This window comes from Leucoraja erinacea, chromosome 30 (assembly GCF_028641065.1).
Source record: "Leucoraja erinacea ecotype New England chromosome 30, Leri_hhj_1, whole genome shotgun sequence".
Taxonomy (NCBI): domain Eukaryota; kingdom Metazoa; phylum Chordata; class Chondrichthyes; order Rajiformes; family Rajidae; genus Leucoraja; species Leucoraja erinaceus.
The window spans coordinates 18,771,102-18,784,804 of record NC_073406.1 but is presented as its reverse complement, the minus strand read 5'-3'; the positions used below and the strand labels follow the sequence as shown (position 1 = coordinate 18,784,804).

The 13,703-nt window shown below is 47.4% G+C and overlaps 1 protein-coding gene across 1 annotated transcript in view; it reads right to left on the bottom strand.

The window, feature by feature from the left end:
• The window catches only part of noc2l (NOC2-like nucleolar associated transcriptional repressor), a 124,566-nt gene that overhangs the window by 43,813 nt on the left and 67,050 nt on the right, over positions 1–13,703 (bottom strand). Inside the window, exons 13-15 of the mRNA XM_055659597.1 lie at positions 9,307–9,420; positions 5,591–5,692; positions 479–622 (exon numbers count right to left, since the gene is read on the bottom strand). Coding sequence (XP_055515572.1) covers positions 479–622; positions 5,591–5,692; positions 9,307–9,420 — 360 coding nt within the window. The remainder of the gene's footprint in view (positions 1–478; positions 623–5,590; positions 5,693–9,306; positions 9,421–13,703) is intronic.

Sequence of the window (13,703 nt, the reverse complement as noted above, 5' to 3'; positions counted from 1 at the left end):
GTAGGTTAATTGGCTCTTTATTCATTGATCCTAATGTATAGAGAGTGAACGTGAAAGTGAGGTAAGGGAACGAGCATGTACTCGGGTGATCAATGGTCGGTGTGGAATCAATCAATTCAAAGTCTCCACAGTGTGCGGCCTGCCAAAGCTATTGGCTTCATTTCATGTGTTGAGTGGGTATTTGGCACAATGCCACCTCCAATTTGACCAAACACCAGTCAAAATGTGTAGGACAGAACTTCAGATGCTGGTTTACACCGAAGATAGACACAAAATGCTGGTGCACTCAGGCCGTATCTCTGGAGAGAGGGAATGGGTGACATTTTGGCCTCGACCCAAAACGTCACCCATTCCTTCTATTCAAAGATGTTGCCTGTCCCGCTGAGTTACTCCAGCATCTTGTGTCTATAAACACCAGTTGAAGGTCCCCATCGCTTATCGGAGACGGGAGAATGTCAGGGGAAGTTACGAGTCTTACCACAGCCACTTTATCCACCACGCCAAACGTGGCCCTCTGCCGCCTCTTGGTGATGAAGGACGAGTTCTCCTGCACTTTCTCCAGCAGTTGCCTGATCTGCTTGCAGTAATTGGCCACTTTGCACTCCTTGAGAAAGGTCTTCAGCTGCAGGAGAAAGCCACAGTAAGTCACGAGGAACAGGCCCAGAAGGGTCGCCACCCGAAACGTCACATAACCATGTTCGCCCGAGATGCTGCCTGACCGACTGCTTTACTCCATAACCTTGTGTATGTGGAGGTGTCTGGTGGACAGAGCTGATAACATTCCGCCCACACAACAAGCTGAGCAACGGGCGTCCACATTTATGATAAGAGTGCAACCCTTACAGCAGATTAATTGAAGGATTTTAGGGGTGGCAGGGTGGCGCAGAGGTAGAGCTGCTGCCTTACAGCACCCGACACCCGGCTTCACTCCTGACCACGGGTGCTGTCTGCACGGACTTTGTACGTTCTCCCTGTGACTGCGTGGGTTTTCTCCAGGCGCTCCGGTTTCCTCCCACACTCCAAAGACTTAGGGGATTGTAAATATTGCCCCTAATGTGTAGGATAGTGTTAGTGTACGAGAGGATCGCTGGTCAGCGTGGACTTGTTGCCCGAAGTCCCTGATTCCACGCTGTATCTCTAAAGTCTTTATGGCAGAGGAACCAGCTGTTGAGTCCGCACGTCACCCAAACATTGAATCCCCTTCCCAGCTCCTGCTCTGTAGCCCTGTAGGTTGCAGCACTTCCTACAGGTTTCAGCCAAGATTTACGAGGATGTTGCCAGGACTCGAGGGTCTGAGCTACAGGGAGAGGTTGGGCAGGCTAGATCTTGTAGAGGTGTTTAAGGTCATGAGGCGAACAGATAGAGCGAATCCAGAGACATTTTCCCGGGGTAGGGGAATCAAGAACTAGACGGCACAGGTTTAACGTGAGAGGGAAAAGATTTAATAGGAAACTGGGCGACATCTTTTTTTAAAAAGAGGGTGGTGGGTATTTGGAACAAGCTGCTAGAGGAAGTGGTTGAGGCAGGTACTATAACAACATTTAAGACTTTGATACGGATGGTTTTGAGGGTTATGGGCCGAAAATGGGAAAATGGGTCTTGCTTTGATCAAAAAGCCATGATAAGTCACACACAGAACAGACCCAGAAGACTTAATGTGGAGGCTCTACAAGGCGCTGGTCAGGCCGCATTTGGAACACTGTGAGCAAATTTGGGCCCCATATCTGAGGAAGGATGTGCTGGCTCTGGAGAGGGTTCAGAAGAGGTTTACGAGAATGGTTCCAGGAATGAGTGGAGGAGCATATGAAGAGTCCTCGACAACACTGGGCCAATATTCGCTGGAGTTTAGAAGGTCGAACGGGGACCTCATTGAAACCTACAGAATAATGAAAGGCATAGATGTGGATGTGGAAAGGATGTTTCCACTGGTGGGAGAGTCTAGGATTAGAGGTCAGAGCCTCAGAATTAAAGGGCGCACTTTTAAAAAGGAGGTGAGGGGAACTTCTTTAGACAGAGGGTAGTTAATCAGTGGAACTCATTGCCACAGAGGGCTGTGGAGGCTAAGTCAGTGGATATTTTTTAAGGCAGAGAGATAGACAAGCTCTTGATTAGAACGGGTGTCAAGGTTAGGGAGAAGGCAGGAAAATGGGATTATGTGGCAGAGATCAGCCATGATTCAATGGCGAAGTAGACTCGAAGGGCCGAATGGCCCAATTCTACTCCTGTAACATGTGAGCCCTGGTCACAGCCGGTGTAACCACGCCGGCAACTGTCCAGCAGCTTTCTGCCGCACCGCTTGTCAGACGGCCACCACTGCAATCAAGGAGCCCTTTGATGTGGTAATAATTCACAATCTCCATCAAACGGGTTAAGTGCTGCATGAAGCACTAATGATCAGCATTTATTCTGGCACCTAGTGCAGGAAGTGGTAGCGATTTTTCAAAGAGTGGTGCAACATGCCATAAAAAATATCTGGCAGAGAGAGACGGAGGAGCGGCCAAACGTAGATCCTGCATCAATTCCACACAATTCTCAAACTGGGATCGACATGGCTAGCCGTCCGTCGGGGAAATCACAGTGGATCCACCCAGCACTGGTTCCACCATTGCTGAGGGTTTGTGTCTGCTACCAGGTGCCATGCTTTCGGAAGGACGTGGAGGGCTTTGCAGAGGGTGCAGAGAAGGGGCGGCACGGTGGCAAGGTTGGTAGAGCTGCTGCCTCACAGCGCCAAGGACCCAGGTTCGATACAGACCTCGGGTGCTGTCCATGTGGAGTTTGCACGTTCTCCCTGTGACCATGGGTGGGATTCCTCCGAGTGTTCCGGTTTCTTCCCACATTCCAAAGACGTGCGGGTTTTTATAGGTTAACTGGCCTCTGTAAATTGCCCCAAGTGTGTAGGATGTGCAAGTGGGATAACATAGAACTAGTGAACTGGTGATCAATGGCTGCCATGGACTCGGTGGGCCAAAGGGCTGTATCACTAAAATAAACTAATCTAATTTACCAAACTGCTGGCATGAATGAGGTCTCTAGTTCAATGGAGAAAGAAAGATTCACGATGAGATTGCCAGGATTGGAGGGCTTGTGCATTGCGAAGACGTTGCATAGGTTGGGACTGTTTACCTGGAGTAAATGAGGCCGAGGGGTGATCTTATAGAGGTCTATGAAATAACGAGCGGCATTCATAAGGTGGAAGGTCACAGTCTTTTTTCCCCCATGGTCGGGGAGTCTAAAACTCGAGGGAGGAATGTGGGAGGAAACGGATTACGGGTGAAGAGAGGGCAAAGATTTATAGAGGACCCGAGGGGCAGGTTTATCGACAGAGCGAGTGGTGGGTTTATGCAATGAGTTGCCAAAGTCTGAAGAAAGGGTCTCGACCCGAAACGTCACCCATTCCTTCTCTCCGGAGACGCTGCCTGTCCCGCTGAGTTACTCCAGCATTTTGTGTCTATTGGCGAGATGCCAGAGGAAAAGGGAGAGGCAGGAACAATTACAATGTTTAAAACAAAGATCGACATAAAGTGCTGGAAGAACTCCGCGGGTCAGGCAGCATATGTGGGAAAAAAGGATGGGTGACATTGCTCACACTTGGTAGATGTCTGGATTGCACTGCCAGGGGTGGTGGTGGAGGCAGATACGATAGTGGCATTTAAGAGGCTTTTAGATGGGCAAATAGATATGCAGAGAATACAAGGAAGTTGCCCGGACTCAAGGGTCTGAGCTATAGGGAGAGGTTGAGTAGGCTGGGACTCAATTCCCTGGAGCGCAGGAGGATGAGGGGTGACCTTAGAGAGGTGTATAAAATCATGAGAGGAATAGATCGGGTAGACGCAGAGAGTCTCTTGCCCAGAGGAGGTGAATCGAGGACCAGAGGACGTAGGTTTAAGGTGAATGGGAAAAGATCTGAGGGGTAACTTTTTCACAGTGGGTGTATGGAATGAGCTGCCAGAGGAGGCAGGGACTAATGCAACGTTTAAGAAACAGTTAGACAGGTACATGGATAGGACAGGTTTGGAGTAATTGGGACCAAACGCAGGCAGGTGGGACTGCTGTAGCTGGGACATGTTGGCCGGTGTGGGCAAGTTGGGCTGAAGGGACTGTTTTCACACTGTATCACTCTATGGAGGAATATGGAGCACATGCAGGCAGAGGAGATTGGTTGACTGCGGCAACATGTTTAGCACGGACATTGCTGCCGAAGGGCCTGTTCCTGTGCTGTTCTGTTCTATGATCTAGGTGCAAAAATCCTACAGCAGCAGCACTCTCCCTGCCCTATTCTACACCCTGCTCCCAAAGACCAGAGCTGACTGTGCCTTTGCTGTGCGTTTGCAGAGACCTGCTTCAGTTAGACTCTCTGCACTTCCCATCCCTATTGCAATTAACAACTGCAATGGGTGCTTCTATGATTCATGTCAGCTACACTGTGCTCTTGAATTTAACACCTAATTAGCCCGCAATTTTCTGCGCATCATTTTACTGGCACCACGGTCATGTCTGCGCACTGTGATTTAAATCTCTGTTCGTGATTAAATAAATACAAGGAGCTCCCTTGCTGGTGATATAAAATCTGATAACTCGGCTCCCAACTCCCCTCCTGACGTAGCTAACACCACTTGCGCCTCACACCATGTGTTCTGGGAGCGCTCTGGTTCCACCCCCTCGCTCTCTCCCACACCATGGCAGGTGGCTTGTTGTGGAATCCGCTCCTGCTGAACCTTCCAGTTCAGTAGAGTTGAGTTTGTTGTCACGTGTGCTGAGGTACAGTGAAAAGCTTTTGCTGCGTGCTAACCAGCCAGCCAGAGACAATACAAGATTACAATCGAGCTATTTACAGTATATAGATACACAATAAGGGAATAACGTTTAGTGCAAGGTAAAGCCAGCAAAGTCTGAGGGTCACCAGTCAGGTATATAGTAATTCCGGACTGCTCTCCGGCTGTGGTAGGATGATTCAGTTGCCTGATCACAGCTCCACCCAGCACTCTTGTTCATCAGATATTTTAAATGGGACCAGCTGCTGCCGTTTGCCCAAGACTGATCGTGATTCAAAGGCAGATGGGACTTTGCAAGAAGACACATCAGCACAGCACAGGCACAGACTTTAGACTTTAGAGGAGAAACAGGCCCTTCGGCCCTCTGGGTCGGTGCCGACCAGCGATCACCCTGTACCCTAGTGCACTGTCCTATGCACTAAGGACAATGAACAATATTACCAGAGCCAATTAACCTACAAACCTGCACAGCTTTGGAGTGTGGGAGGATACCTGAGCGCCCGGAGAAACCCATATGGTCACGGGAGGAACATACAACCTCTGTAGTTTGAGTACGAACATTTTTTAACGTCGTAGAAATAGTCGATACATACGATACCAGATCACGTGTATCATGCAGATTTCCATACGCACACTCATACTATATAGCCATACGCACACACACTATATACCCCCCAAACACACACGATACCACACCCAACATATACACACACACACACACACACTTGCTCGACTACCCCTTCATGCAAATATTACAAACCATGTCCACTAATCCCCCATCTACATTAAACGTCACATATTCATGAGCATCTTTGTACCTGAATGGTAACAGGCAGCACCAGCTCCGGGAAGCCGATGGTGTGTGCTTGAGTGTGTAAGTACTCCAGGGTCAGATCGTACAACTGCTCGATCAAACCATCCTGCAACGCAAAGTTTGAAACCATTAGCCACAATATTCCAGCACGTAAATATGAGCTTTGAAATTAATCTTAGGCAGCCACGGTGGCACAGCAGTAGAGTTGCTGATTTACAGCGCTGAAGATCCGGGCTCCATCCTAACTACGGGTGCTGCTGTCTGTACGGAGTTTGTGCGTTCTCCACGTGACCACGTGGGTTTTCTCCGAAATCTTCGGTTTCCTCCCACACTCCAAAGACGTACAGGTTTGAAGGTTAATTGGCTTTGTATAAATGTAAATTGTACCTAGTAGGATAGTGTTAATGTGTGGGGATCGCTGGTCGGTGCGGACTCATGGGCCGAAGGGCCTGTTTCCGTGCTGTATCTCTAAACTGAACTAATCCCTTGACCAACTGACGGTGCCAGAAGAAGGCTCCCCGACCAAAGATATCCTCTGTTCATTCCCTGCACAGATGCTGCCTGACCGCTGAATTCCTCCAGCACTTTGTGTTTTGTTCAAGGTCCCAGCCACTGCAATTCCTTGAGTCGACTGATTATTTAGTGCCTTAGTAATTGCAGTGTGTGAAACATCACTTATTTCAGAAAAACGTTGCACTTTGGGAGGCTCAATGTGAGGAGAGTATGCAGCTGATGGCAAGACCCTTAATAGCTCTGATGTGCAAAGAGATCTTAGAGTCCAAGTTCATAGCTCAATGAAGGTGGCAACAGAAGTAGATAGGGCACAGTGGCACAGTGGTAGAGTTGCTGCCTTACAGCGCTAGAGACTCAGGTTCAATCCTAACTACGGGTGCTGTCTGTATAGAGTTTGTACGTTCTCACAGCGACCTGCATGGGTTTTCTCCGGGAAGCTCCAGTTTCCTCCCACACTCCAAAGACGTGCAGGTTTTTAGGTTAATTGGCCTCTGTAAATTGTCCCTAGTGTGTGGGATTGAACTAGTGTACATGTGATCGCTGTTGGTACGGACTCGCTGGGCCGAAGGGCCTGTTTTCACGCTGCGTTTCTACACTAAACTGAAGTAAGACAGCAGTGATAGAATAAAGCATTTATTCACAACATTCAGCTCCGACTGCTGCAAATCACAAGAGCATGAATGCAAATATCACAGCAAACACGTTGTTGTTCAGCACATCCTCGGGGATAACAAAGATTCCATTTTCGTATTTCATGCTTCGCAAAGGGTTTATTTAGAGAGTGCCAACAATTGATTTGGCTGCACATGTCAACGGTTTTAGACAAACAAGAAAATAAATTGAACGGGAGAAATCTGTAACAAAAGTCTTATTCAACACCCGTGAATGAGACAAATCAAACGGCAACCCATTGAAGTGTTGATATACAGAGACAGCGTCCCACTGTCTGTGACTGCCTGACACTGTGGTGTGATCGAGGAGTTTGTGATGCACTGAGATCTATGGGATGTTAAGTAGAGTTTAGTTTTTTAGATTAGTTCAAGTTCAAGTGAGTTTATTGTCGTGTGTCCCTGTATAGGACAATGAAATTCTTGCTTTGCTTCAGCACAACATAACATAGTAGGCATTTACAAAACAGATCAATGTGTCCATATACCATAATATAAATAATACACACATGAACAAATAAAATGAAATGATAAAGTACAAATAACAGATAATTGGTTATTAATAATCAAAGTTTTGTCTGAGCCAGGTTTAATAGCCTGATACGGGCCCTTCGGCCCAGCGAGTCCGCGCCGACCAGCGATCCCCGCACACTAACACTATCCTACGCACACTAGGGACAAATTACAATGACACCAAGCCAATTAACCAACAAGCCAACAAACCACCAAGAAGAGGAAGGACTCCAACTGGGCTGCAAAATGACCAGCAAGAGGGGTAAAACGGAGGGGAGCGCTATCTACGAAACACAAAGGAAGGAGGTTGCCCACCTGATGACCCCAATGATGTTTTCACCCCTACCCCCACTCAAGATAGTAAGAAGGTGCCAATTATAGTAGGAATTGTAATATCAAGTCCCATAAGCCCACACATTGGGAGGAAACCAGAGATTGTGGTGAAAACTCACACGGGTCGCGGGGAGAACGCACGAACTCCGTGCAGACAAGCACCGGTCGTCAGGATCAAACGCGGGTCTCTGGCGCTGTAAGGCAGCAGCACTACCGCTGCACCACTGGTTCAAATTAGCCAATGGTGCAAGCTGCAGCAGTTGAGCTGCCGTTAGTTAACAGGGCAATTTTTATAGTTAACAGGAGCAACCCTGGAAGTTAATGTATCGTCAGAGTGAGAAAATTAACTCTTAGAATTCAGGAAATGTGGATACAAGGAGCGACAGAAACGGTGTTGAAATAACAGTGATCAGTGTATCTTCAACACAATGAACTTCACTTCATTCCAGAAACAAGGAATTGCAGATAGTTTACCAAAAAAAGACACATAGTGCTGGAGTAACTCAGCGAGCCAGGCAGTATCTCTGGAGAACGTGGATAGGTGGCACTTCGAGTCCCTACAATCAGTCTGAAGAAGTGTCCCGATCTGAAATGTCACCCATCCATGTTCTCCCGAGATGATGCCTGACCCGTTGAGTCACTCCAGTACTCTGTGTCTTTTCCTGGAATGCAGGTGTCATTGGAGGTTCACTTTCTCACGCTTTAGCAGATCGCCAGCAATCCTGGTCACACACTCGTTTCACCGTTGCCATCGGGGAGAAGGTACAGGAGCCTGAAATCTGTGACATCCAAGTTCAGGAACAGCTTCTTCCCGACAGCCATCAGGCTATTTAACACGACATAAAATAAGCTCTGAACAATAACAGTCTATTATTATTGCATTATATCTGTTTATTTATTGTGCATATGTGGTCTATGGTCTATAGACACACTGAACTTTTATCTTCCGTTTTGTACTATGTTTACATATTCTGTTGTGCTGCAGCAAGTAAGAATTTCATTGTCCTATCTGGCACACATGACAATAAAACTCTCTTGAATCATGTCAATACAACAGTGTCAGGGGTGATGGGGAAAAGGCCAAGATCAAAGAGCAAGATAGTCCACTCGACGAAAAAGACGTAGTACGGTCATGGGTAATCTTCGGCCCCATTTCCGTAACCGGCTTCCATCTCCGCACCAAAGATCCCGTAGCGGAGCAAAGAGACTAGTGCGGAGACGGAAGCTGGTTACGGAAACATCCTCGTAAAAATCAAAGATCTTTGGTAAAAATCTTCTCCTCATTTTCTTCTTGTCTCTCTGCCTCTCAACAAAAAGCAAAAAGATGCCTATGTTCCTTCAACAGCGTGAGGGAAGTCTGGCCCGGATCAGCACGGCTGGGACCCCAGGGGAATTTTTTTTTTTTTTTTAAACATTAAAAAAAGAAAATTAACCGAATCATAATTTATTAACACAAACTGTTCCCCCGCAACGTTAATTTCACGGCGAGGGGGATAACCAAAGTCGAGTCGGGATTACTGAAATGGCCGAAGAAATGACCCACGTTCCTCTCCATTGCGTACTACACATCAGCCCAGGAGTGCACTATCATGCTCGCTATAGGATTTTTGGCCAGAACCCCAGCACTTTGTGTGTTTTACCCATTAAATGATCATTCTGTTCCTTCATCGACGATCAGTCACCTTCCACTTACTCGGTAAGCCTTTTCCTGTAGATTTGCATTGGACAGCTTCAGAACCACAGCAAAGTTGATTGGCCGGACACTCATCCGCCCCGGTTTCTTATTAAAATCCATCTGTTGGAAAATCTGGAGAGAAAAACACAATCATAATTAGGACTCAGAAATGGCACTACCATTAGTTTACATTTCGAGCTTTAAAAAATATTCATATGGTTCGCGTTGCAGGTTATACACAAAGAGCTAATTTTCTCCAGAGATGCTGCCTGACCCACTGGGTTGCTCCAGCGTTTTGCATCTATCAAACATGATTAGTTTAGTTTAGAGATACAGCATGGAAACAGTCCCTTTGGCCCATCGAGTCCGCACCAGCCAGCGACCCCCCCCCCCCCCTCACTAACGCTATCCTACACACACACTAAGGACAATTTTACATTCATATCAAGCCAATGACCCTGCAAACCTGTACCTCTTTGGAGTGTGGGAGGAAATCGAAGATCTCGGAGAAAACTCCTGCAGTTCACAAGGAGAACGTACAAACTCCGTACTGACAGCACCTGTAGTCAGGATGGAACGCGGGTTTCTGGCGCTGTAAGGCAGTAGCTCTCTACCCACTGTGCCGCCAAAAGCAAACCCTCGTCCTCCATCAGAGAGAGAAGATCTTCATTGTTTGGCAGCAGATATCACTTCCGGAGTTCCTCAGAGCAGTGTCTTGGGCCCAGCCATCTCCAGCCGCCTCATCAATAATCTCTTGTACGTCACAAGGCCAGAAGTGAACATTGGTTGTTTAGAGTTTCAGGGAATACAATCCCTACCACAAGACCCATTCAAGAGCCATCGCAACGACAACTTTTCTTCTCATCAAAGTCCTAAATAAGCCCCACCAAAAAAAAATGAAGGACCATTTCCACCCCAGTCATTCCCTCTTCTCCCTTCTCCTGTCGGGCAGAAGACACAAAAGCTTGAAAGCACAATAGATGCAGGAGTAGGCCATTCGGCCCTTCGAGCCAGCCCTGCCATTCAATGTGATCATGGTTGTAACACCCGCTTCAGGAACAGCTTCTTCCCCACAGTTATCAGACCACCGAGGGGTCCTCGGGTGTATGTCTGTGTGGAGTTTGTACATTCTCCCCGTGACCTCGTGGGTTTCCTCCGGGTGACCCGGTTTCCTCCCACATTCCAACGAAGTGCGGGTTTGTAGGCTAATTGGCTTCTGTAAATTGTCCCCAGTGTGTAGGATGCGAAAGTGTGATAACATGGGACTAGCATATAGGTCATCGAAGGTTGCCGTGGGCCAAAGGGCCTATTTCCAGGTAGCATCTCTCAACTAAACTATCTATAAATCAGTGGCTGATAAATGTCCTGACAATGACTATTCTGAAAACCTGCTTTCATGCAGAGTGGTGTTGACCTGGAACTCAGTGCCGACAGGGAGATTGAAACAGATCGAGCATTTCCAAAGGAAATTTTATGAGCAATCAGGAAAAACTCTCTTGATTCAGGAATGGCTCTCACTGCACGCAGCCAACATGGACTTGATGGGCCATAAGTAGTCCTCCTGTGCCATCATGACTTCTTTTTTACAGCCTGTGGTGACAAAGTGAGAATTTGGTGGTGAGGTGGGGTTGTGCTGTTGGGTCCTGCACTCGAAGGTATAAATTCTCAGGTAGACACTAAAACCTGGATTAACTCAGCGGGACAGGCAGCATCTCTGGAGAGAAGGAATGGGTGACTTTTCGGGTTGAGACCCTTCTTCAGACTAGTCCAGGGATAGGGAAACGAGAGATATAGGCGGTGATGTAGAGAGATTTTAAAGATATGACACAAAAAGTAACGATGATAAAAGAAACAGGCCATTGTTAGCTGTGTGCTAGGTGAGAACGAGAAGTTGGAGCGACTTGGGTGGGAGAGGGATGGAGAGAGAGGGAATGCAGGGGTTAATTGTAGTGAGATAAATCAATATTCATACCGCTGGGTCGAGATGTTCCTCCAATTAGCCTCACTCTGACAACGGAGGAGGCCTTCGACAGAAAGGTCAGTGTAGGAATGCGAATTAAAGTGTTCGGTATAAAGTCCTAGCCTGCACAACCTCTAACAATAGCGGTGTGCCTCAGAGATGTGTACTGTGTCCATTGGGGTTTATCACTTGTATCAACGATATGGATGAGAATGTGCAAGGCCTGATTATTACGTTTGCAGATGACGCCAACCAAAAGAGGTGGTATCTTAGTCTGTCAAGAAACCTATTTAGAATTACAGAGGAACATCATCAGTTGGACAAACGGGCCGAGAAATGGCAATTAGAGTTTAATTTAAAGTGTGAGGTGCTGCATTTTGAGAAGTCAATTCACTGTGAATTGGCTGTAGAGGGGGGGGGGTTGTATTGTAGAGCAGAGGTATGTAGAAGTAAAAGTACATATTTCCCTGTCATGGCGTCATAGGTAGACAGGGTGGTGAAGATGTAGGGTTGTCAACCTCCTCACTCCCAAATAAGGGACAAATTGTCAAAATACGGGTCAAATACCCAACGGCAATTCGTTGACCGACTCGGCCGTGGCTGGGTGAATGATGAGTTGGCCCGTGTGCTGGACTACACACAAAGCCCAGCCGGCGGGCCAGCTGAAGAGTTTTGGCAAGGCCCGCGCGACATCGGCACCCCATCCAACTCATGAGCCGGTGATCGGCCATGAGAAGGTAAGTAAAGATCCAAAGGCCAGACAGCTGGCCAGGCTGCCAACCAACGGGGCCACGGGTGAGGTGCTGCTGCTGCACTCCATGGGCTGCACTACATCGGCACGGGTGAGGCAGGGCCAGACGTGGCGCTCCGACCTGACAGTCCCCTCGACCCGAGTAGTAGCCGTCAAACACGGGACAATGCCGGTCCCGTACTGGACAAACCAATTTAGCCCAATATACAGGATGTCCCGGCTAATACGGGACAGTTGCCAACCCTATGATGAAGGTTATTGACACATTGGCCTTGATCAGTCAGGGCACTGAGTACAGACATTGGAACGATCTGTTACAGTTGTGCAAAATGTTGGCGAGGCTGCACGTGGAGTATTGATTAGTTTTGGTCACTCTGCCATAGGAAGGATGACATTAAGCTGGAATGAATGCAGTGCAGATTTACGAGGATGTTGCCAGGACTCAAGGGCTTATGTTACAGGGAGAGGTTGGGCAGGCTGGGACTTTACTTGGAGCACAGGAGGCTGAGGAGCATAAAATCATAAGGGGAACAGATAGAGTGAATGCACGACACCTTTTTTTTCCCGCAGAGTAAGGTAATGATAAACTGGACTGCATAGATTTAATGTGAGGGGGGATAGATATATCAGTGTGGTATATATATGGAATGAGCTGCCAGAGGAAGTCGATGAGGCAGGTACACTGATGATATTTGGACAGATACATGAATGGAAAGGTTTAGCGGGACATGGGTCAAACATGGGCAAACATAGCTTAGATGGGGTATCTTGGTCAGCATGGATGAGTTCAGCCAAAGAGCCTGTTTCCGTGATTTAATAAGAAACACAGGGACGACATTTTTACAGGAAGGGTGGTGGGTGTATGAAATGAACTGTCAGGGGAGGTAGTTGAGGTGGGTACTATCACAACTGTAAAAAAATATTTAGACAGGGACATGCATCGGATAGGTTTAGAGGGATATGGGCCAAATGGTGAAGATGTAGGGTTGTCAACCTTCACACTCCCAAATAAGGGACAAATTGTCAAAATACGGGTCAAATCCCCAACAGCAATTCGACTGGACTGGCCCCAGCAAATTCCCAACAGCTTCTACAATAATACCATCACATTGCTGAACTCGGAGTCCCGCCGATAGACTTCTCCAGTCTCTCCGTCCACATTGTTCGATTATTGTTTGATTATTCTGTATTTTTATTTTTATTTCTATATTGCACTATACTACGGACTGACGCTAAACTGCATTTCGTTGTACCCATACTCGTATTTGTGCAATGACATTAAAGTTGAATTGAATTGAATTGAATTGAATTGAATAGAATTGAATTGAAATGCAGGCAGGTGGGACATGTTGGTCAGTGTGGGCAAGTTGGGCCGAAGGGCCTGTTTCCACGCTCTCTCACTCTATGAGATAAGATAAGATAAGATAAGATACATTTATTGTCATTTGGACCCCTTGAGGTCCAAACGAAATGCCGTTTCTGCAGCCATACATACAAACACATAGACCCAAGACACAACATAATTTACATAAACATCCATCACATCGCTGTGATGAAAGGCCAAATAAACTTATCTCTCCACTGCACTCTCCCCCCCCCCATGTCAGAGTCAAAGTCAAAGCCCCCGGCTGGCGATGGCAATTGTCCCGCGGCCATTAAAGCCACGCCGGGTGGTGCGAGGTCGCACACCGGGTCTTGGTGTTA